The sequence below is a fragment of the Panthera pardus genome, unplaced genomic scaffold, assembly GCF_024362965.1.
Source record: "Panthera pardus isolate Hobbes unplaced genomic scaffold, ASM2436296v1 HiC_scaffold_17, whole genome shotgun sequence".
Classification (NCBI taxonomy): Eukaryota; Metazoa; Chordata; class Mammalia; order Carnivora; family Felidae; genus Panthera; species Panthera pardus.
In genome coordinates, this window is record NW_026526732.1 from 128418679 (window position 1) to 128444274 (window position 25596).

The 25596-nt window shown below is 38.7% G+C and overlaps 1 protein-coding gene across 2 annotated transcripts in view; it reads left to right on the forward strand.

Moving 5' to 3' along the window:
- F13A1 (coagulation factor XIII A chain) overlaps positions 1-25596 on the forward strand; it is a 245345-nt gene that overhangs the window by 82155 nt on the left and 137594 nt on the right. For both annotated transcript variants that reach the window (XM_019419828.2, XM_019419830.2), the window contains 2 exons: positions 10621-10795; positions 14037-14175. In XM_019419828.2, the coding sequence (XP_019275373.1) occupies positions 10621-10795; positions 14037-14175 (314 nt within the window). The remainder of the gene's footprint in view (positions 1-10620; positions 10796-14036; positions 14176-25596) is intronic.

Genomic DNA, 25596 nt, shown 5'->3' on the forward strand with positions numbered 1-25596 from the left:
TAGAGAGAGAAAGAGAGAAAGGCAGAGCTGTTGTCATTGCAGAGAGATGGTGCCTGAAGCCACCACCACTACCACTCAATCATCTCCTTCTCCACTCCCCCCAACACAGTGACCGCTGAGCTACTTTTGCAAATCCCTAGAATGTCATGGGTACTATTTGACATCCATTATACCACTTCCACCTACAGCTAAGATTGATCACCACCAGATTGTAGCTGGGGGCTGTGGTTCACAAAAATCTGGAAAGAATTTTACTCAAGGAATAATTATTTTCCTGCCCAAATTTAACTCTCTATCTTTGAAGCTAGTTCATGTAACCCAGATTTTATATCCAGAGGTCTTCCAGAAACCGTCATAGACAGGATTAGGTATAAAACTGTATTCTACAAGATTTACAGAAATCCTAGCCTTTATGGGAACATAACTTTTAACAATGAAATTTAACAAAATATAATAGGTTTATAACAAACAAAAGTCATTTCAGCATAGCCATATACAGTGTGCACACAGGGTAGGAAAAATACCTTTATATAATTAAAAAGAAGCAGAAAAAAAACTGTAATTATACAAAATGTAAAAGTATAGTTTTTGGAAATTGGAGAATCAAGAAATGTCACTTCTCTTTATTGTTCAATATCAGTTAAAAATCTGTCCAATTCTCCAAGACCAAAATTACAGAGAAGTCCAGTATTGGTTATGCTTTAAGTCCCTCCCTGCCTTTTGAATTGTACAGGAACCCAGGACTTATTCTGACCCTGGAGTGGAGGTCTACTGTGCAATGCCAGCACCAGGCCCTAACATCACAGTAGCTGATCTACTGGCAATCTCACTTCAGAACAAAGCATAGGCCAGTCCTGCTGCAGCCACACCATTCAAAGGGCCTCTCACCCAAAAAGCACTATTTCCTGACTGGATTTCCCACAGTCTCCAGTCCCCGATGGCTCAACTCCTGAAATGTTGGCCTCAAAGAGCATTGTCTTTGCCCTTTGCCATATATGAACAAACCCAGTGTAACCACACCCCATGGGCCTAAGCCTGGGATTCAGATACACACACACACACACACACACACACACACACACACACACACATATTTATATATATATATACCCAAGTACAGAAAATGCCTTCCTTAATACCCATCACCCATCTAGCCCATCTCCCACTCACCACCCTCCATCAACATCTCAGAGCCTGGAGCCTGCTTTGGATTCTGTGTCTCCCTCTCTCTCTGCCCCTCCCCTGCTCACACTCTGTCTGTCTCTCAAAAATAAATAAACATTAAAAACAATATAAAACAATAAATGGCACTATACTGTAGATGGTAGTTTAAAAAGTAGTACACTTACTTTTTATAGCCTTGTTAAGATATAGTTAACTTACAATAAAATGCACATATTTAAGGAATGCATTTTGATAATTTTGACGCACCCATGAAATCATCTCTAAAATGAAAATAATGAGAATATCTATTGCTCCTCAGACATTTACTTTCTAATTTCTCATTTTGATGATTCTCTGCTTGGTCATTCCTCCCCAAGCAATCACTGTTGTGCTTTCTGTCATTACACATTGATTTATATTTTCTAGAATTTTACATGAGTGGAATCATGCAGTTATCACTCTTTTTTTTGTCTAGCTCAGGCTTCTTTATCTCATTTTGAGATTCATTCATGCTATTGTTTGTATTCCTTTATAATGCCGAGTAGTGCTCCATTCTATAGAAGAACCACAGTTTGTTTATCTACTTTCTTGTTGATGGACATTTGGGCTGTTTCCAGTTTTTTCCTCTTACAAATAAAGCTAGGATTGTTCATGCAAAAGTCTTTGTATAGACATAAGCTTTTATTTTTCTTAAATACCTAGGAGAGGGATGTCAGGTCATATGATAGGTGTATGTTTAATTTTTAAGAAACTGCCAAAGTGGTTGTACCATTTTACATCACCACCAACAGGGTATGAGAGTCCCGGGCATTCACATCTTCCCCAACACTTGATATCATCAGCCTTTTTTTATTTATTTTAATTTTAGTTAGCTAACATATAGTGCAATATTGGTCTCAGAAGTAGAATTCAGTGACTCATCACTTACATACACACCCAGTGCTTATGACAACAAGTGCCCTCCTTAATACCTATCATCCGTCTAGTGCATCTCCCACCCACAACCCTCCATCAATTCTCAGTTGTTCTCTATTGTCAAGAGTCTCAGATATCACCTCATGCCAGTCAGAGTGGCTAAAATGAACCAATCAGGAGACTATAGATGCTGGAGAGGATGTGGAGAAATGGGAACCCTCTTGCACTGTTGGTGGGAATGCAAACTGGTGCAGCCACTCTGGAACAGTATGGAGGTTCCTCAAAAAATTAAAATAGATCTACCCTATGGCCCAGCAGTATCACTGCTAGGAATTTACCCAAGGGATACAGGAGTGCTGATGCATAGGGGCACTTGTACCCCAATGTTTATAGTAGCACTTTCAACAATAGCCAAATTATGGAAAGAGTCTAAATGTCCATCAACTGATGAATGGCTAAAGAAATTGTGGGTTATATACACAATGGAATACTACATGGCAATGAGAAAGAATGAAATCTGGCCTTTTGTAGCAACATGGATGGAACTGAAGAGTGTTATGCTAAGTGAAATAAGTAATACAGAGAAAGACAGATGCCATATGTTTTCACTCTTATGTGGATCCTGAGAAACTTAACAGAAGTCCATGGGGGAGGGGAAAAAAGGAGGTTAGAGAGGGAAGGAGTCAAAGCATAAGAGACTCTTAAAAACTGAGAACAAACTGAGGGTTGATGGGGGTAGGAGGGAGGGGAGGGTGGGTGATGGGTATTGAGGAAGGCACCTTTTGGGATGAGCACTGGGTATTGTATAGAAACCAATTTGACAATAAATTTCATATTTAAAAAAATAAAAAATAAAAAATAAAAATAAAGGGATAAAAGAGTCTCTTGTACTTTATTTCCCTCTCTTTGTTGAACCCTTTCCCATGTGCTCATCTGTTTTGTTTCTTAAATTCCATATTTGAGTGAAATCATATGATATTTGTCTTTCTCTGATTGTCTTATTTCACTTATCATAATACATTCTAGCTCCATCCACATCATGTCAAATGGTAAGATTTCACTCATTTTTATGGCTAAGTAATATTCCATTGTGTGTGTATACCACATCTTCTTCTTCTTCCATTCATCAGTTGATGAACATTTGGACTCTCTCCAGAGTTTGGCTACTGTTGATAATGCTACCATAGAAATCAGGGTGCATGTTCCCCTTTGAATCTCTATTTTTGTATCCTTTGGGTAAATACCTAATAGTGCAATTGTTGGATCATAGGGTAGTTCTATTTCTAGTTTTTTGAGGAACCTCCATACTATTCTCCAGAATGGCTGCACCAGTTTGCATTCCCACCAGCAGTGCAAAAGGGTTCCCCTTTCTCCCATCCTCACCAACACCTGTTGTTTATTGTGTTGTTAATTTTAGCCTTTCTGACAGGTGTGAGGTGGTATCTTATCATGGTTTTTATTTGTATTTCCTTGATGATGACTGATGTTGAGCATCTTTTCATGTGCCTGTTAGTCATCTGGAGGTGTTCTTTGGAAAAGTGTCTATTCATGTCTTCTGCCCATTTCTTAACTGCATTGTTTTTTCGGTGTTGAGTTTGATAAGTTCTTTATAGATTTTGGATACTAACCCTTTATCAGATATGTTATTTGCCAATATCTTCTCTCATTCTATAGGCTGCCTTTTAGTTTTGTTGATTGTTTCCTTTGTTGTGAAGAAGCTTTTTATCTTGATGAACTCCCAATTGTTCATGTTTGCTTTTGTTTCCCTTGCCTTCAGTGATGTGTCTAGTAAGAAGTTGCTGCAGCCAAGGTCAAAGAGGTTGCTGCATGTGTTCTCCTCTAGGATTTTGATGGTTTCCTGTCTCACATTTAGGTCTTTCATCCATTTTGAATTTATTTTTGTGTATGGTGTAAGAAAGTGGTTCAGTTTCAATTTTAGACTTTCTAATAGGTGTATAATGTTATCTCATTGTGGGTTTAATTTGCATTTCCCTCTGGCTAATGATGTTGAGCATCTTTGGTTGTGTTTGTTTGCCATCCATGTATCTTCTTTGATGTGGTATCTGTTCAAATATTTTCCCCATGGTTTTAAATTTTGTTCTTTTTCTTATTATTGAGTTTATAGTGTTCTTTACATATTCAGAATACAAGTCCTTTACCACATATGTGATTTGCAAATATTTTCCCTCACTCTGGACATACCTTTTCATTCTCTTAATGATATCTTTCAATGAGCAAAAGTTCATAATTTGATGAATTCCAATTAATTTGTAAGTATACCCTTATGAATCATTTTTCTTTTCTCTCTTTCTTTCTTCTTTCTTTCTTCTTTCTTTCTTTCTTTCTTTCTTTCTTTCTTTCTTTCTTCTTTTTTGTGTTATATCAAAGAGATCTTTGCTTAACCAAAGGGTATAAATTATTTTTCCTGTTTTCTTCTGGAAGTTTATAGTTTTAGGCTTTATATTTAGGTATATGATCCACTTTGAGATAATTTTTTATATGGGACAAAGTATGCATCAAAGTTCATTTTTGCATATGAATATCCAATTGTTCCAGCACCATTTGTTGTAAAGATTATACTTTGATCATGAAATTATCTTTGCAACTTTGTCAAAAATTAGTTAACTATATTGCTGGAGTCTATTTCTGTGTTCTATATTGTGTTCCATTAATCTGTTTGCTTCCCTTTATGCCAAATAGTGTTGTGCTATTTTATTTAAAAAAGCATTACATTTAAGTGTACTCAAATTCTATTTAATTTTAAGTCTTATTTAATCATTAAGTTTTGCTTTCACAGAAAGAAAACTCTGAATTGCAACAGAAGACATTGTTAAACTTCAAATAAATGTTTCTTCACTACAAGAAATACTGTTTTTAACAGATCCCTCTAAGATTATTTAAAAACTATTAAAACCATTAAAAGAATAATTATATATTTTTAGATTATGTTTTAATTTTAGATGATGTTAATTATCTAAGAGAGACCAACACATTAAAACATCAATACTTCCATTCTCCCTCTCCTCTTTCCTCCCTCATGTCTAATCTTTTTAATATTGTTATCATTATATTATCAAATTTTAAAATTCATATTCATTCTGATACCATAATTCCCAAAGGTTTTTAAACATACATGAGTTTTTCTCATCACTAGATCTCTTACCACAGTGTCTCTGTTCCTGGGTTCTTTGTTTGATTCAGCCTTTAATTATCTTGATATCATTTTTCAAGTAGTTTGGTTATAATGGATGGTGTATTCCCTGAGATTCTTCATGTTTGAAAATGAGTGCTGGCTGCCTTTATACTTACAGAAACTCTTAGCTGTGCATAACATTCTTGGGTCAACCTTTCTTTCTCTCAGGACTGTGTAAATATTGATTGACTGTGTTTTGCCAGTGAATGGTGTTGTGGAGAAGTCTAAAGACAGCCTAATTTCCTCCCTTGTTGCTAGTTTGCATTTTCTGTCTATATGACTGAACAATTATTTCTTTATTCTTGAGTTCAAATAGCTTAATTAATTAAAGTTCCTAAGCAGTGAGAATTCTACATCAAGTCACCTCAGAGCACAGATTGTCCTTTTATTTATTTATTTTTAAATTTTTTAATGTTTATTTATTTTTGAAAGACAGAGACAGAGCATGAACAGGGGAGAGGCAGAGAGAGAGGGGGGCACAGAATCCAAAGCAGACTCCAGGCTCTGGGCTGTCAGTACTGACCCTGACATGGGACTTGAACTCACTGGCCATGAGATCATGACCTGAGCCGAAGTCAGACTCTCAAATGACTGATTCACCCATGCACTCCTCAGATTGTCCTTTTAAAGTATAAATTCAATTTTTCCTCAATTAGGTAAAATTTTCTTATGTCATAAATACATATTATGCTTCATTTATTGGGTTCTCTGTTTTAAAGATAATAATTATTCTTATGTTGTATCATCCTTTTTTCAATAACTATTACCTCATCTCCAAATAACTTAATCTTATTATATTTTTCATAGTATTTCCTTTATCTCAAGCTTTTTTCTATATCATTAATTTTATTTTTTAACAATATCTACTCTGTTCCTTATAGTTTATACTTTATTTTTAGTTCCATGATGATGTCATTTGATCTTCAATTTGTTCATTTAGATCTATGATCTCCTAAGAGATTGTGAGAAAATTCCTTGTTTCCTACTTCTACTTTCTTCTATGTATTATTTTTTTTCATATTCTCTCTCCCTCTCTCTCACCCTCCCTCTCTCTCTCCCTCCATCTCTCTCTGTGTACCTCTTCCTCCCTCTCTGCCCCCCTTTCCTTCCTCCTTCTCTGCCTCCCTCCCTCCTTCTCTTTCTCTCTCCCTTCCTTTCTCTCCCTCTTGCTCTCTCTCCCTATATTTCTCCCTCCCTTTCTCCCTCCCTCTCTCTCCTTCCCTCTTTCCCTATCTCCCTCTGTTTTTCTCCCTCCCTCCCTCTCTCCCTCTTTCTCTGTCTCCCTCCCTCTCTCCTCCTCTCTTTATCTCCCTCCCTCCCCCTCTGTCTCTCATCCCCTCTCTCTATCCCTTTCTTCCTTTCTCTCCCTCCCTTTCTCTCTCTCCCTTTCTCTCTCCTCCCTTCTTCCTTCTCTCCCTCCCCCTTTACGAGTATAAATACTTGCATAACTTTCTCCAAGTGTCCTGTTTACTCTAATATACTGTAGGTGAAATGTTGACACTTCCCAATCTAAGACTAGTTGGATTTCTCCTCTGAACTACAGTTTAAGGCAAATGTATTTCATTCTATCTACTCTCCAGTACGCTGAGAAAAGCTGGAAGGGGGAGGGAAGGGAAGCTGAAGAGATGGCAGAGTCTGTTAGAATACTAGAGCTCTGCTCTTCCTTTTAAGGTTCTGTTAAATTTCTCATCCAAGAATCCACCCCATCTAATTGGAGATGTAGGTCATGAAGGGCAAGGCAACTTTCAGACTCTAGGTCATTTTCCCACTGTAGTCCCAGAATGTCTCCCTCTTTAGAGGTGCAGACCATTTCTCACCCATTTCTCCACAGCAGTTGTTTCCACTGTTCTGGTCAGAACAAGAAAAAGATCAGCATTTTAATTTGGTTAGTTTCTTTACAGATTTTGAAATACAACTGAGAAGTCTCAGGATTTTGTGGACTTGACAGTAGGGCTTCTGAGAAACTGATGAGGGTCAGGTGCTGAGTCATGCTGCTTCTCTAGTCCAATATATATTCCTCAATTTTTCTTGGAACCGGGTTTTGTAGTTTGCTGAATTATGTTATGCCACCAGGTTGCTGATAATGACTTTGGGGGGTGCTGGTTTTTCACTTTTCCCATATTATAGATATTACAGGAGGACAATTTAGTGCAAACTCAAAGTAGTTGAATAACACTCCCTGTCCAAAATCCTTGGCTCATAATGTCTCCTAGACCACCAATGATACAAGTCCAAGACATTTCATTCTGACACTGGTCAAACTCTGAGTTCATGACAGGGTATTAAAACAGTCAACTGTGGCATGAAGAAAGACCAGCATGCCCTTGAAGTTTCCCCCCAAACGTATCTTGTTGTCTATGGAGAGAGATATTACTTTAACTCTTTACATGTGTCACTAAAGACTTACCTCTTTCAGTGTCTGGGCTCCTCAGAAATCAATATTCTAATTAGAAAACAGTAGCTAATCCAACCAAATGCTAATAAATGAGAGTTGTGATTTATCTAGCAACAGGGAAACAGCTCAGCATTCACAATTATAAGGTCTGTAAAGGAGAGAGCTTTTTTTTTTTTTCTCTTCCCCTTAGCTGACTGGGTTCAGCCAAATGCTATAAATAGTCCTCCTAATTAATAGCTATCTGTTTGAAAATCAGTCATTAGAACCATAATTTAGGAACTTTTTTTCCTCTGAGATTCATAGGCCCTATTCTATTTCTCAAGGATAAGGATAAGGCAATGGTAATGTGAGTTAAACCTGAGACTGCCTATCCACAAAGACCAAACTACATCATAGCCTACCAAGGCACTCTTCAGGCTTCATTATAACAGACACAGATTTTTAAATAATCAATTCAACTGCAAAGAGAAATGTTGATCATAAATAGAGCCAAAATGGTTGACTAAACCCAGTTGCACCCCAGTCATTTCACAGAGTTACATGATAAAGTCAAAGTTTACATCAAAGGCATGAGTTTGCAATTAGCTGAACAAGGTCCTTCAGAAATCTTGAAAGAATTACTTTTTTTCTACATTAAACAAATCAACCAACTTTAACCTGACCAGACAGAATCAAGGAGGAGAAATAGTTTATCTAAATCAAATTGAATGGTGATCTAGAGAACACTTTCCAGAAGGACCCTCTTTGGGAAATGCCAAATACTCAACGCTAGAGTAAATCTCGTATTTTAGTGGAAGGTTTGTCATTCACAGTAGAAGGTGTTTGCGCATTTTACATGTTTTCTTCTGATATTTTATATTTATTTCATCTGCTATTGTTTATTTACATGATACCCATGCAGAGCTCCTAACAGGTGCCTGAACCTGCCATATTGTTTCATGTCACTAAGCATTTATTCAAACTGTTTCCACTATGTAGATGGTCTTGTCTGGCTCTCAGCCACTCAAGACCTAGCTTTCATGTAATTTCCTCTATTCAACCCACAACGACCACCACCCTCCAACCTGTTGAAACTGACTACTACCTCCTTTGGGCCTCCACCTTACCTGTACATCTTTCTGTCTTAACATTAGTAAACTTTACTTCCACTTGATTGTTTTCTTGTTCATTTCTCTCCTGGGAGAAGGTCTTATTCCTATTCAGATATACAATACCTATATGCTTGTTGAATATACAAGTGGTTATTCAACCACTATTGAGCACCTACTCTTTGCCAATTCTTGCTAAAAGTAAAAAGACATAGATTTTTTTTAAATCTCTATTCCTAATGAACTTATGACCTAGTGAGGAGAATAGACTTCTATACAACTAAACTCAGCAAGCCTAAAGAGAGGGCTCTGAGCAAGTGCTGAGGCTGAGCTGTTAACTGGCAAGGCATTGAACACATAAAGGCACTATATTTTAATGTATCTTCCATGGTTTTCATAATCCAAACACACCTGCTTCAATCATATGTTTCACATTGCTTGCTAATATCTTCTCGGCATAGACTAAACCTAATGATCTCAAGCTAATGTGCACGAAATCACCCTGGGATTTTGTTAAAATGCAGACTCTGACTCAGTAGGTTTATGGTGGGGACTGAGATCCTGCATTCCTAACAAGATCCCAGGGGGGATACTGCTGCTGGTCCACAGACAACATTTTGAAGAGTAAGGCTCTAACCCCTTGTCATGTCACCATATAACCATTGTTGAAGTGGTACCAGTTTTTAGAAAAGCTCCCTCTGCTCCTTACCTAGACGATCTTCTAACTATAATTAAACATGATGAAAGTAACACCAAGAGAGGTAAGATTCAATAGTGCCCTCCAAAAAACTGAGGCCATGAAAGGGTTACTTCTTAACCATTTTAATGTCTAAACACACAATGTCTTTTTTCCTGCTCTCGAGGTCTGCTGCTACCAGAAAACTGTGGTCTGAATGTGCAGTAAGATTTTCCCAAATATTCAAGAATGCCATTTTTAAGTCTCCCCATACTTACACTATAATACCCAGGCCCTTCCTGTAAATGAAGATATCTTTTAACATAACTATAAACCCTAATCATCTTTTTTTTTAATTTTTTTAATGTTTATTTTTGAGAGAAAAAGACAGAGTACGAGCAGGGAGGGGCAGAGAGAGAGAGACACATAGAATCGGAAGCAGCTCCAGGCCCTACGTGGGGCTTGAACTCACGAGCCATTAGATCATGACCTGAGCCAAAGTCAGACGCACAACTGACTGAGCCACCCAGGTGCCCCTAAACCCAAATCTTAAGCAATCATAAAGGAAATACTTTTTTTATTGCAACTTGTTTAAAACAAACATTGTAAGGTATTCATAAGAATTTAATGTCTTACTAACTGTTAAGGGTTCCTATGACATCTGCTTACTTTTTCAGTTCATTAGAGTCTACAATTTATCATAAAAGTCAAAAGCCACTAGACCATCAGACTTTAGGCCCCCACTCTCCCTATCTGTCTTTTGTCATGTGTCAGTTTCGAATTCTCCTTCCACAAAGTCAAGGTCCCTCTTTGATCCCTATTTGAGCTGTCTTCTTTTGTGGGTGCTCTTCCTCTCTTCCTCACTACTCCAACCAGACCGTGTCCTAGGCATATCTTTTCCTAAGCATGTGGTGAAGACATTACAACTCTTCCTAGCTGCTATTCAATACCACCTTAACTTCGATAATATGTTATTTGAGAGGCAGCCTTGGCTATTTGGTTTTCTCTTGCACAGTTATTGTGTCACTTTCCCTGATGACACAACAGTGAATGGAACAGTAGTGGAATTGTTTTTATCATGAAGGACATTTGGAAGGCACTGGATGCCTTAGCTTGCTTGATGTCAGAGACTAGAGAGAACTCTTCTAAATGTTCCTTCTTCCTTCTTACCACTCATGGTCTCATTTAGGTTAATGCCAAAGATGATGAAGGTGTCCTTGTTGGATCCTGGGACAACATCTATGCCTATGGTGTCCCCCCATCAGCCTGGACCGGAAGCGTTGACATTCTGTTGGAATACCAGAGTACTAAGAATCCAGTCCGGTATGGTCAGTGCTGGGTTTTTGCTGGTGTCTTTAACACATGTAAGTATCCAATTGAGTAACATTTTTTTAATGTAAAGGGAATTTTACTTGAAGACATTTTATCTATAAACTGGCAAAGAGATCTAGCAACCCCTGTTAGCTCTCTAGAATTTATGGATGGCTATTCTGGGATGTAGTCAATGCATAATTAAATTGTACTGGGCCAAATATGCTCATAGTTTCTCTTTGACTGCAGAATCTTTATAGAAAGGATGATGGACTATTTCCTACATAATCCATCACTCAACACCAAGAGAAATGGGAGGAAGAGGCCCAGGGGCAAAGAAATTTTGTGAGGGAAAAGATATGCCATTTTCTTTTCAGTAACCACCCACCCCCCGCATTTTAAAAAGACTAAATTAACAAAATTTTAAGTGATAAATAATAAAAGATATATACTGTTTATTTGTTATTGAAAATGTTATAAATATGCTTATTACTCTCCTATTGTTTATCACTGAGAAGTTTTATAAATATATGCACTTAATTTTTACCATAACTGTAGTAGGGATTGTGACAGGTGGTCTCATCTCCATTTTTACATGCAAATCTCAATGCCCCTGAGCAATTAGATATCAGAACTTAATGAACAATCTTTACTCCCTAGTTTCCCTTTTAGTTTTTAATCCACCCAACATCTAATCTATAGGGGAAAACATATGAGAACAGAATTATTCTCCTTAGCCTCATGCATCATTTTTTGAAATGGCATTTGCTTGTCTAGATCTGGACAACATTATTGTTAATTCAGTGAATATTTTTAAAAATACATTTATCTCAGTATGTCTTCATCATTGGTAATGATTTCCATTCACTTGCCATTTCTACAGCCTTGGAGAAAACATTAAGCTCAAGTTGGAGTGTCATTTCTGCTTGCTCGTTAATAAAAAATGTTTTTTACCTAGTTAGCATTTTTTCTTTTAATCAGAAAAATCAAGGAGGGACTGGTGGCTGGAAGCCAGGATGAGTCCATTTTTTATAAATGATCATGGAGCCTCACAGTTTTAGCTCAAAGTTGTAATAGTCCAAGATTAGTCAGTGATAGCCAAGTGGAAAGAAATTGTGAGTCTTGTGTTGTGTGTTTTGGTTTTCTATGGGATTCAACTAGGTAAGACTATTTTCTTAGTCATTTGCATATATCCAAGGGCTAAAGTAATATATTTAGAAGAAATAAAGAAATAAAGGCCAGTGTATCAGTTTTGTAAAAGTGCTGGTCTCTGATGTTCTAGCAGAAGTTAAACTTCATGATGGAATAACAATTAGAGGTAGCCCCCTCCCTCACCGTTCCCAAGCCCAGACCATGTGGAGGGTACCCTATGGGAGAAGCTTCTCATAGGAAATTCCTCCAGGAACACAGAAAGGACCCTCTCTCCCTTGTGTCTTCCTGCTGTCTACAATTTCACTATCCCAATGTAATTCCTTCCAGCTTAGAACCAGATAAAATAGTGAACACTTTCCATCCATTTACGCTTTTTTTATTTATAATTTGTATATTTGTTACTTTATTGCTTAACAATGCTAAACATTCACATCTTCAAAAATAATTATTTTTTTAGTTTTTATTTTTTAAAATTTACATCCAAATTAGCATATAGTGCAACAATGATTTCAAGAGTAGCTTCTTTAGTGCCCCTTACCCATTTAGCCCATCCCCCCTCCCACAACCCCTCAAGTAACCCTCAGTTTGTTCTCCATATTTACGAGTCTCTTCTGTTTTTTCCCCATCCCTGTTTTTAAATTATTTTTGTTTCCCTTCCCCTATGTTTTTTTTTCTCTTAAAGTCCTCATATGAGTGAAGTCATATGATTTTTGTCTTTCTCTGACTGACTAATTTCACTTAGCATAATACCCTCCAGTTCCATCCACATAGTTGCAAATGGCAAGATTTCATTCTTTTTGATTGCCAAGTAATGCTCCATTGTATATATATACCACATCTTCTTTATCCATTCATCCATCGATGGACATTTGGGCTCTTTCCATACTTTGGCTATTGTTGATAGTGCTGCTGTAAACATTGGGGTGCATGTGTCCCTTCGAAACAGCACACCTGTATCCCATGGATAAATGCCTAGTAGTGCATTTGCTGTGTCATAGGGTAGTTCTATTTTTAGTTTTTTGAGGAAACTCCATACTGTTTTCCAGAATGGCTGCACCAGCTTGCATTCCCACATTTATGCTTTTTGTATGAAAGAGTCATCAGGTTTATTCCTGAAAACAGGCTTTGGTGGTAAGTTAAGGCAGAAGCACAATGTGAAGAAGTCACAGTAAGAATAAACCCCAAGAGGGAAGTTGGGAGGAAGGCGCTGCTGGTGCCCCAATATCAGGCTTCACCTGTCCTTAACATTATGAGTTTGGCAGACTCCGGAATAAGCCTCATTTTGGGAATTAGTGGTCAGCCTGAAATAGAACTAGGGTGCCAATCATATTACTGGTAAAACTGTGCCTTGAATAGGGTCTGTGAATCAATAGAGGAAGACAGAAGCAGGAAGCGGGTGGTAAGTGCCATCATTTTTGTTTAGGGTATTAAGATTAACTCCATTAATGAGGACACTTGAACGCTACCAGACTTAAGTTTGGACTTCCAAGGTTGTTCTATTGAAGGAGGTGGATAGTCTTTGGTTAAAAATGCTAAACTATTCTGAGGGGGAAAAAAGGCAAGCCAAGTCATTAATCTTAAAATTGTCAGCTGAATTATTTTCAATGAGCCCTGATGTCTGGCATCCTGGGAGCCAGGGAGGGCATTTGGATTGAGTTTAATCAATAGGTACATATGGCAAGAGATGCATCCAAGTAATTTATTATCTAGCAATTAAAATGAATCTGTAGTGTCGCCCTCTATCAAGTGTCACAAGAGCAAATTCCAACCAGGAGAGCTAACACCACTGAGGCCCTCTTTCATAGCTTCCTATTAGCTGAGTTTTTTTTTAGATTATTTTCAGCAACATAGTCCCATTAGATGAACTAAAATAATATTACTTTAATGACTGTATGATTAGCAACTAAACAATTGTAACCCTGTTATTGGGATTTTATTCCTTTTATTCCACTTATTCTGAATGATCACACAGCAAGATTTCTCTCCATAGTCCCAAAGCTTGACAGTAGTCCCCCTTCTTCAGTATGGAACATTTGAGGATAACACGTGCAAAGAAGGAAGTCCCTTATGAGAAGGGATTGTTCACTATGTATTTATTAAATTTTGGTGATGGGTTTCATTGTGGTCTGTCCTTGCTTCCAGTTTTGCGATGCCTTGGGATACCAGCGAGAGTTGTTACCAATTATTTCTCAGCCCATGATAATGATGCCAATTTGCAAATGGACATCTTCCTGGAAGAAGATGGGAACGTGAACTCCAAACTCACCAAGGATTCGGTGTGGTGAGTTTGATTTACAAAGGCATTTGCTGATATCATATTAAAGTGATATTACACATTTACCACAAGACAGGCTAGGCCTAATGTTTCTTCCCATTCTATTTTAAGGATTGTTCAATACCATAGTCAGAAATGTCTGATTGGCAGAGATTGTTTTCAGCTAATGAATGAGAAATGTTACTGAACAGGCAGTTTGCGTTTCTAGTAATAAAGATCGATCATTGCATTATGACAGCAACCACTGAAAAAGCCCATAGTTTTAGCTATGCCTTTAGGCCAGAGCCCACAGTTGCTGCTCTCTACTTTAGTATAAGAATATTATGGTGAATGGCAGACATATGGGAACCCAGCATTCTCTTTCTCAATACTCTAAGAGTAATATATCTAACAATTATTAGGCACTTACTATGTACCAGTATCTGTGTGTAGTCGATCGTATCTTATTCTTTGAACAGCTTTATCATGTGGGTTCTTATTATATCGCCATTTACAGATGAGGAAACTGAGGCCCAGAAAGGTTAAAGTAATTTGCTCAAGGTCAAATACTTGACAAGCCGAGAATAAAATGCAAATACACCTGACCCTTAACCACATTTTTTTTTTTGCCTTTGCAATATGGGATTGCTCTTGGAATGTAAAGACGTGGTTCTTCTTGATTTGTGATTTCATCTTTCAATCAGAAATAGAAATGGGAGTCTGGGGCGCCTGGGTGCCTCAGTTGGTCAACCGTCTGACTGCAGCTCAGGTCATGATCTCATGGTTCATGAGTTCAAGCCCTGCATCGGGCTCTGTGCTGACAGCTCAGAGCCTGGAGCCTGCTTTGGATTCTGTGCCTCCCTTTCTCTCTGACCCTCCCCTCCTTGCGCTCTCTCTCTCTCTCTCAAAAATAAACATTTAAAAAACGTTTAAAGATTATTTTAAAAAAAGAAATAGAAATGGGAGTAAAGTTGAAATTGTTACTAATACCAACCACATAGTTCTTTCGCTGCCCTGAACAACTTCATCACAAGCTGACTATGGGGAGTTTAAGATCCCAAAGAAATTTCCTTAGTCCACAGGACCTACTCAGTCCAAAACAATATTCTAAAAGGAGGGGAGAAATCCAAATGTAAAAGATATTTATGGAGGTCTGCATGGGGGAAAACTGCCAGGCATTGAACTAGTTGGAATTTCCAAGCCAAAAATGTGTCTCCTATGGTTGTTCTTTATAAGTAATAAAGCTAAAACACTGTCAGTTGTAAAAGCATCCGATTGGGGATAGGAGGAAGTTACAAGCTCATTTTAAGAGAAATTAAAAGTTAGAAGCGCCTTAACTCCCCCGTGTTACAGGAATGAATCCCAGTTGTAGGAGCAGCGTTAACTTGCCAGTGCTGGTAAACGCTCATTTGAGGATGTTGCAAGGAGGAAATCGCCGAACTAGTAGCAGAGTGCTACTATGAATAAAAAAAAAGTGCAGTTCATTTGAAGGGAATGATCTGAGCAATGGTAAGCAAGAGAGGACAGGCAAGACAAAACCTCACCTCTATAAATTGAACAGCAATTTAAAGCATCATTTAAGCCCTTGGAATTACAGTATAGCAGCCCTGAATGTATATGGAATGACAAAAACAGACCAAAATAGCTGCCCCAAAAGCCTGTTGTCACAGTTGAAAATGGCAAAATGAGAATTATTTGGTATTCTGTACTGCACACCTTTTCCTTAAATACACACACGCACACACACACACACACACACACACTCACACACACACACTTAATGACCTCGTAGCCAACTGTGGCTGGAAATGATTCCTCCCTGTTCCTTGGTCTAAATGTCCCCATCATAAATCTCAGTGGGCATCCTAGCAAATAACCCCATGTAGCCCTAAACAAAATTGATACAAAATTGTGAAGCTGATAGATTTTGTTCTTGGTAACCCTTTCCTCTTTCGGCTTTCTACTTGAATTCCTTTCCCTGTCCCTGTTGCCCTTTGCTCCCTCATTGCCTTCCACAAAAGTCCCATCACCCTGGGACTATGATTCCTGATTGGAGACCCTTGCCCATCCTCCACCACCGGACCACTGCCCTAGGCTCCTCTTCCCACCCCATGCTTGGTGCATGGTGGGTTTTCAATATATGGTGACTAACGTCTCACTAACCCAACCTGGGACACAACGGACCACGGAGCACAAAGATTAAAGGCTCAGTAAGGTCTGAGTCCAAAGCTTGGCTCTGCCATTGACCAGCTGTGTGACCTTGGGCAAGGCATAACCTCTCTGTGCCTCTTTCCTCCTCTAAAGCAAATTTCCTATTTCATTCAGCACAGAGCCAAGCATAACAGGTGCCTAATGAGTGTTAGCTGTTATTATTGCCTTCATTATTAGTCACACAGCTGGAATTTCTTGGAGGCGGTATGTTGCCATCAACCTAAGCACATTGAAGCAGTCTGAAAAAGAGGGGTGTGTCCCATGTCCTAAGATGACTGAGCTATTTCTTTCACTTTGGAATATTTTTAAAACAAAAGCAGAAATCTGTGTCTACCCCAACCCTCCCAGTGCAAACACTAGTGGATCCTACCAACTATAGATGTTCCATAAAACCAAAAGTATTTCTGAGACCCTCCTTGATTGAAAAAGCTGGTAGGGACTTTCCCTGGACACATCAATCAATACATGGTCCCCACCTCCACACACCCCCACAGCAAGCTCTCGCTTAGACAGTTACTTGCTGTGTGACCTTGAGAAAATGACTTCACCTCTCTGAGGCTTCAGTTTCTTCATCAGAATGAGGATAACCATTTACTAAAGGGGTAGCTGTGACAATTCAATGAGGTAATATAGGTAAAGTACTTACTGTAGTGCTAGGCCCAGACTTCTCAGTGCTCCTCAGTGCCTGCTCCTTAGATTAGTAATGGCCACTGGTATGAAGCAGGGGCTGCCTGAGCTATAGTTTGGCGGGGGGCAGAAGGCTGACAGAGGCTGAGGTGAGGGCAGGGAGGATTTGGTGGTCATCAGCTGACCATTCAGAAGCCAGTACAGCATAGCTGACAACACACAGCCTAACGAATCTCCTAGCAGGGATCTCAGGAGTAAGTGCCGTCCCCACAAGGTCCTGGACCCACTACCCTCCTCAGCCTCCAGTCAGACAAACTTGACCCAACTACCTCCTGATTTGTGTGTGATTCCTGCCCTCCTTGCCCTGCCCCCTCCTCTCTTTCTAAAGGCAGCCATGAGAATGACTTCTTGGTATCTCTGTCTTGTGCCTCCATCATCTCTTCAACACTGAGGTGTCCTGGTGGTACACTGTTTGTGGTGAATTAATTTGTCCAGTGGGCCCCAGTGGCCCAGGGTGTCCCCTTCCTTGTGACTCAGCCAAGCCCAGTGTGCCCAGAGAAGTAAGCCAGTGTGAAGGGTTCAGAGGGAGAGTGCAAGAATGCTTTCAAGGGCATATTATCCTCAGCACTCCCCAAGACCAAGGTGGCTGAAGTGTGGGGTTTCAGCCCATGCTTTGACTCTTCTCCCTCTAGCTCCACAGACTGTGGAGGGCTGACTGCTTATTTTCCTGCTTCCTGGTTTGCCACCTCAGATCCCTGAATGGTAGACGTTCCTCGAAAGTGCCTCGCCTCACAGGGAGCCATTTTGCACAGAGCGGACACACCGCTGATGCCCACAGAGGGAAGAGTCCCCTTCTTAGCAATTCAGGAGAGGGAGGGGCCAAGGCACCTTGGAAGGGCACAGCTGGACAAAATAATTGGACCTCACAGTAGCAGATGAAATTCTGAGAGGGCCAACGCAAGGTAACATATCCTGGAAGGAACAATTTAAGCCTCCTGTCCCCTGTGTGCCAATGGGTTTTGAATTATGTGTAACCTCTGGAGGAAGGCATCTATGAATCACTGCGGACAGTTTAATGAAGATGCTTGTGCGATGTTTAGCTGCAGTGCAAACAGTGAATAGGGATATGAGGGCTCGTTGAGGAGGGAGAACACAGCTCACTCTGATGGGCAGGGGTAAGGTGACGGTTTGGCCTCACCTTGAAAGAGCTCAGTCTGATCACCTCATTATATGACTATCACAGTGGAAATGGAAACAATTTTCAAAGAAAGGGATGGTGGCACTTATTAGTGTCATGAAGGTATTTCCGTGAACAGCTCTTCTCCTTATAAATGAAAGCGTTTATCCTGTGTCCTTTTTGCTGGAGAGGATGTAGTCAGATTTGATGATTCTGGGTGAAAGAACTATGCCCACCTCATGGCTGGCCCCCACCAGACTGCAGCCCCCACAGGGGGAGCAGTGTCTGATCTAATTTATTTTCATTTGTTTTGCCAGCATGTAACAGGGTGCAGGGCACAGAGCAAGGACTTAATAAATGGAATTGGTTGGAAAACATTTTTAATGCTCATTTAACTGAATAAGTGTCATTTAATTCATTTAACAAACACTATTGTGCACTAATATGCCCAAATACCAGATGCTAAGGATTCAGAGAGAAATTAGTCAGCCACTACCCTTGAGGAGCTTGATCCAATGTTCGTGGATGAGACAACCATGTATAGAACTCTATAAAATATAACACCAGACAGCATGGAGATGAGGGAAAGGGGCTTCCATTCTAAGCCCAGGGGAGCAAAGGCAAAGGCTGTTCACCTGGGAAGTGGCCATGGGCTCAAAGTCATTATCTCCCTGTAATCATCTGGCTGTGCTGTTCACAGATAGAATGTCAGGGAAATGACCTTGGCCCACAGATGAAACTCAAGGATATTCCTGTAAAAGTCTAAAGCGCCGAGATGAGACAACCAGAGATCAATCTGCTTCAAGAACCAGGCAGGAAGGAATGAAAGCTTATGCAGAGTTAGCCTGTGTTCGTATGACCACAGTCGTTGAATATCCAAACTTGCTCTAACTCACCTTCCAGCCCCTTGCCACTCCTTTCCTCTATGCCATCAAGAACACCTGGCTCTTTGCCTGCCTTCCTGAAGGAGCTGATACCCCCAGGCTGTGCATTCAGTGAGAAGTTGGATCCTTGTTCTTCACCTTTCACGACCTTTTCTGCTTCTCTACCCTCTAAGTGTCTAATCCCTGCCTCCTTTAAGGACAAACCCACTCCTCACTCTCTTAGTTTTAGAGGTCCAACAGCCAACAGTGTCCCAAATTCCCTCTGGAAGACAACAGCTCTCTAGATCCCATGACTTCTTTTTGTTCAGTTTCTAAGCCACTCCTCCCCATGTCCCTTTCCATCCTGCTCACATTCCCAGGGAAGTTGTTCAACTCCTGACAATGGAGCTTCAAGAGAGGTGGGCGGAAGCTCGTGCTATCCATGCCCTCAGGATGTGAAGAGAAGGGGGCTGAGCACATGCGTGTACGCCAAGATCCATAGCTGACCCGTCTGCTTCTCGAGGTCCAGCTGATTGGCCAATTGGCAGATGTAGAAAACATCCTAACTCGGAGTTTTAAACATTTTATATGATATTAAAGATAATTGGGAAAATGGTGAACACTAAAACAATCAGCAAGTCTTTACTTCCTTTATTGCCTTTTCATTTGAAATTCAGGAGGTTTGATTAAACTGGCGTTTTCAACTTAGTTTTTGAAAATAATTGTGAACAAGCACATTTGTATTTATCCGTTTCTGCTCAAAGTTGCAACAATCTAAGCATTAGTCAGTGATCCAAGTGGAAAGTAATAACAATTTTATTTTGTTTTTCCCCAAGGCATCATGGAAAAACAGTATATCAAGTCAGACTATTCTTGTAATTTTTTTCCCTCCCTCTCTTCTCTCCATGGTTTAAGGTAATACAATTAGCTCTGCCACTAATTAGCTGGGTCACTTTGGGCAAGTTGCTTGATTTCTCTGGGCTGTAATGTTCTCATATGTAAATGTATGAGTTTGGTCTTAATTATCTCTAGGGACATTTCTAGCTTCCCCCTAAAAAAAAAGTTTTAATAAATTTCACTGTTCTTCCAGCAAGGGCTTTCCTCTCATAATTCCAGAAAGTTCTAGAAAGTAGAAGTACCATATGCTTCTACAACGGTAGAGCATAGTTCTCTACCACTTGCTCTCTGTGAAGACCTGTTCATCTGCACAGGGCCAGCTGTGATCCACTCACTAGGTGCTGCTTTGCAAATTGACTTCCCATCAGCTCTCAAGGAAGGAAAAAAAAAAAATCAAACAGACACCACAGAAAAATTTTGTAGTTTTTGGCATCAGTGAATCTCGTTCTTTTACAAAAATTCCAACTTCCTTCAACACTTGTTGGAAAGAGTACAGTTGTTATTGTTTTATTTTTTTTCACTCTAAATGCAAAACTCTCTGCTGCAATGGGAAGTATTGACTCTATCAATAAAGCTCTTTGGAAACAAGTTTTAGAGCAGAAATTAAGCAGCCTTCACACCTGGAGGCCAGCACAGGATATAATACTGATCCTAATTCTCATTGCAGTCTCTGCACTGGGCATACTGGTTTGCATATTGTAGGTGTGTTTTTGAAGTTTAGATTGATCTATCTTGTACATTGCTTTAGAGACTCAGTGTGTTCCAGCTAGTTGGACTTTCAGATTCTTGTATAATACTAAGCTTTAATTACTGTATGTGCAAAAAAGGATTATACAAAAACTAATTCCAGATGAAAAAAAGTAGAGAAAATTTTCTGAATATAGACCAAACTGCTTACAGATGTTTGTAAAACTAACCTGTGATACATCCAGGCTACCAATTCCAAACATCTAAGAAAGACATTCTTTTCAAAAAGATTATCTTTTTAATGTTACCGTCAGCCAAATTGTCTTTGAGGGACTCCTCTAGAGCAAGATCATGAGTTCTGTCACTAGAGAACTAAGAATATGCACTCTGAATCTATACCAGAGCCTTGAAGAAAGGATGGGAAAAGTTATTTGCCACCTCCAAAGAATCAAAATAGCTCATGCTTATGGAGTGCTTTCATTGTGCCAGGTTCTGATCTAACTGGGTGACACATAATAACTTGTTTGATCTTTTTAACAACCTGTTAGGGTACTTGCTATTATTGTCTCCATTTATAGATGAAGAAACTGAGGCACAGTAACCTAAACATAGTCAGCAGCCAATAAGTGGCAGAGCCTGAATTACAAACCCAAAGGGGTTGACTCTAGAGCTCACTTTTTAAATAATACTTTTACTGAAATATAATTAACATAACAGTAATTTTAAAATTACAAGATTTTATATTGGGCTTACAATATAGAAAGATATAATCTAAATTATAATAATAGCACAAAGGACAAAGGGAATGGAACAAAGTTTTTGTATGTTATTAAAAATAGGTTGGTATTAATCTGAACTAGAGTTTTCAGTTAGAATGTTAATTATAATCCCAGGGAAGCTACTAAGGAAAAACTGAAAAAAATATATAGTGAAAGAAACAGAGAAAGAACTAAAATGGCATACTAGAAAATATCTTTTTACACAAAGTAAAGAAGGAATGAGGAATAAAGAAGAAAAAGAACATAATACATATAGCAAGGAACCAGTAAAATGGCAGATGTCAGTCCTACTTATCAGTAATTGGATTAAATGTCAATGGATCAAATATTAAGATATGCTTTATGGCCTAACATATGGTTTATTCCAAAGAATGTTTCATTCCCATTTGAGAGATGTGTATTTTGTTGCTGTTGGGTAGGACATTTTGTAGACATCCATTAGGTCTGGTTGGCTTATTGTGTTGTTCTAGTCTTCTATTTGCTTGTTAATCTTCTACCTGCTTGTTGTGTCCATTATTGAAAGTGCAGTATTGAAGTATCCAACTTTTATTTGTTAAGTTGTTTTTTTTTTTTTGTTTGCTTGCTTGTCTTTATTAAGGTACAAGTGACATTGGTTTTGGGTGTACAACATAATGATTAATATTTGTGTATATTGCAAAATGATCACCATAAATTACATAGTTACAAAATTTGTGTGTGTGTGTGTGTGTGTGTGTATAATGAAGACATTTAAGGTCTCAACTACCAACGTTCAAATAACTGGAAGTTGTATCTTTTGACCCACTTTACCCCTTTTGCCTCCCCCCTACTCTTCACCTCTGGTTGTTAAATTGTCTATTTTTCCCTTCTGCTTTTAGATATGGGTATGTTAATGATTATTATGTTTTCCTAATAGCATTACCTTTTTGTCATTATAAAATTTCCTCCTTTGTCTCTAGTAACAATATTTGTCATAAAGTCTATTTTGTCTGACATAAATATAGCTGCTCCAGTTATCTTTTGAGTCTATTTTCACAGCCTGTTTTTCCATCTTTTTACTTTCAACCTATTTGCATCTTTGAATATAAAGTGTATCTCTTGGATAAAACATGCAGTTTTGTTATCCATCTTGCCAGTCTCTGCCTTTTGACTTTAGTGTTTAGTCTACAAGTGTTTAATGTAAGTACTGATATATATCTGCATTTTACTATAACCTTTCCATATGCATTATGTCTTTTTCTTCCCCTATTTCTCCATTACTTTCTTACTTTGTGTAAAAAAATATTTTGTGGTATAGTATTTTAATTCTTTTTCTGTTTCTTTTGACTATATATATTTCACTTTTTTCCTTAGTAGTTTCCCTGGGGATTACAATTTAAAACAATAAATTGAAACAACCTGGTTCATACTAATACCAATTAATTTCAATAGCATTCAAAAACTCTGTTCTACTCCTCCTGCCTTTGTTCTATTATTGTAATACAGATTACATCTTTCTACATTATAAGCCCACCAACACAATTTTCAATTACTGCTTTATGAAGCTGTCTTTAAAATCTGGGGTGCCTGGGTGGCTCAGTCAGCTAAGTGTCTGACTTCAACTCAGGTCATGATCTCACAGTTCATGGGTTCGAGCCTTATGTTGGGCTCTGTGCTGATAGCTCACAGCCTGGAGCCCGATTCGGATTCTGTGTCTCCCTCTCTCTTTGCCCCTCCCCCACTCACTCTCTGTCTCCCTCTCATAGATAGATAGATAAATAAATAAATAAATAAATAAATAAAATCAGAAAGAAGAATTAAAAGCAAATATACATTTATACTGTTTTGTTTATTTCTCTATGTAGTTACCTTTGCCTTCTTGCCTTCTTTTTTGAAGGATACTTTTCTTAGATATACAGTTCTTATTTAACTTTTTCTTTCAGCAGTTTGAACATATCATCCCACTGGCTTCTAGCTTCCATGGTTTCTGATGAGTAGTCAGTTTTCATCCTATTAGTGATCTCTTATATATAATGAATCACTTTTCTCATACTGTGTTCAAGATTTTCTCTTTATTTTCATCATTCTTCAGTTTGACTCTGAGGTATTTAGGCGCGCGCGTGTGTGTGTATATATATATCTATAAATGTATGTATACACACACACACACACACATATATATATATACATATATATATATATATATAGCTTTGAGTTTGTCCTATTTGAGATTTTTTGACTTCTCAGATATATACATTAATGTCTCATCAAATCTGGAAAGTTTTAGCTGTTATTTTTTTCAATATTCTTTCTGCTCTTTTCTCTCTTTCCTTTTCTTCAGGGACCTTCACTATGAGTATGTTTGTACACCTGCTGGTATCCCACATGTCTCTGGGGCTTTGTTCATTTTTCTTCATAGTTTTTCTTCTGTTATTCAGACTAGTCGTTTCAACTGACTTATCTTCAAGTTCACTTACTCTTTCTTCTTTGTGTCTACTCAGATCTGCTTTGGAGACCCACTAGTGAATTTTTGAATTTTTCATTCTAGTTATTATATATTTCAGCTCCAGAATTTCTGTTTGATTCCTTTTCATAATTGTTATCTTTTTCATTGATATCCTCTATTTGATCAGACATCATTCACATGGTTTTCTTTAGTTATTTGAACATGTTTGTTATACCTTAAACTTTTTGTCTGGTAAACCCAATGTCTTGGCTTCCTTGGTGATAGTTTCTCTTCATTTTTAATTTTTTTAAATGTTTATTTCTTTTTGAGAGAGAGAGAGTGTGCATAAGTGGGGGAGTGGCAGAGAGATGGAGATACAGGGTCCAAAACAGGCTCCAGGCCCTGAGCTGCCAGCACAGAGTCTGGCACGGAACTCTAATTCACAAGCAGTGAGATCATGACCTGAGCCCAAGTCAGACACTCAACTGATACCCAGACGCCCCAGTGACAGTTTCTCTTGATTGTTTTTGTTTGTTTGTTTTTCTGTATATGGACCATACTTTTCTGTTTCTTTGCATGTCTTCCATTTTTAAACAGTACTAGACATTTTTTTAATGTTTATTTATTTTTGACACAGAGAGAGACAGAGCATGAACAGGGGAGGGTCAGAGAGAGAGAGAGATGCAGAATCTGAAGCAGGCTCCAGGCTCCGAGCTATCAGCACAGAGCCCGATGCGGGGCTTGAACTCATGGACTATGCAATCATGACCTGAGCCCAAGTCAGATGTTTAACCGACTGAGCCACCCAACAGGTGCCCCAACAATACTAGACATTTTAAATAACATAATGTGACAACTCTGTAAATCAGATTTCCTGCTCCCCAGAGTCTGTTGTTGATGTTTGTGTTGTTGTTGTTGTTGTTGCTGCTGCTGCTGTTTGTTTGTTTGATGACTTTCCCAGACTAATTCTGTCAAGTGTCCATTCTTTATCATGTGTGGCCACAGATGTCTCTGCTGGGTTAGCTTAATGGTCAGTTAACAGTTGGACAAAAATTTATTTAAATACCTTGAACTAACAAGGCCTCAGTCTTACTAAGGAGCTCTCTGTTTGTTGGAAGAAGGTCTTCAACACTCCATCAGCAAATTTATAATTCTGCTGGTGCCTTTACTTCCTGCTTGCACAGTACCTCGAGATCAGCTAGAAATGAGAATTTAGAACCCTCTTAGGGCTTTCTTGGGAATGCTCACAGCCCTGCATATGTGTGTGGCCACCTAGACTCAAGAGTATGTCAAAGTTGTTCAAAGCCCCCTGTGAACATTTCAGTCCTTAGGGTTTCCTTTTAAGTTTATTAGGGAGCCAGCCTTTTATTATCACCAATTGGTGTCACCCCTTTATGCAACCATGATTTTAAACAGTTGCTTCTAATTATTTGTGAAAAACATCCTTTGGATAATGTAATTTGCACAGAGTGAAGTCTGAATCAAATCAAATAAAAAGAAGTCCTGGGAATGGAGATTTTCAGAAAACTGCCAAACAAGTTAGTGACAATTCTTTGGAGATGGCGCTTTTAGGGAGTTACAAACCCATTTTCTCCCCTTCATTGGTTGCTAGGCTGGAAGTTTTTATAGCTACCATATTTGTGAAGCTGCTGACTTTCATGACTACCATGGAGCTATGGAGAGGGGGAGTGGGAATAAGGCAAATTCAAATGCTACAAAACTTACTATTCTTAATGAGATCCATTTGTTTTTGTTGACTAAGTCTTCAGATTGTTGTAAGTCTTCAGTTCATTCACAGAGTTC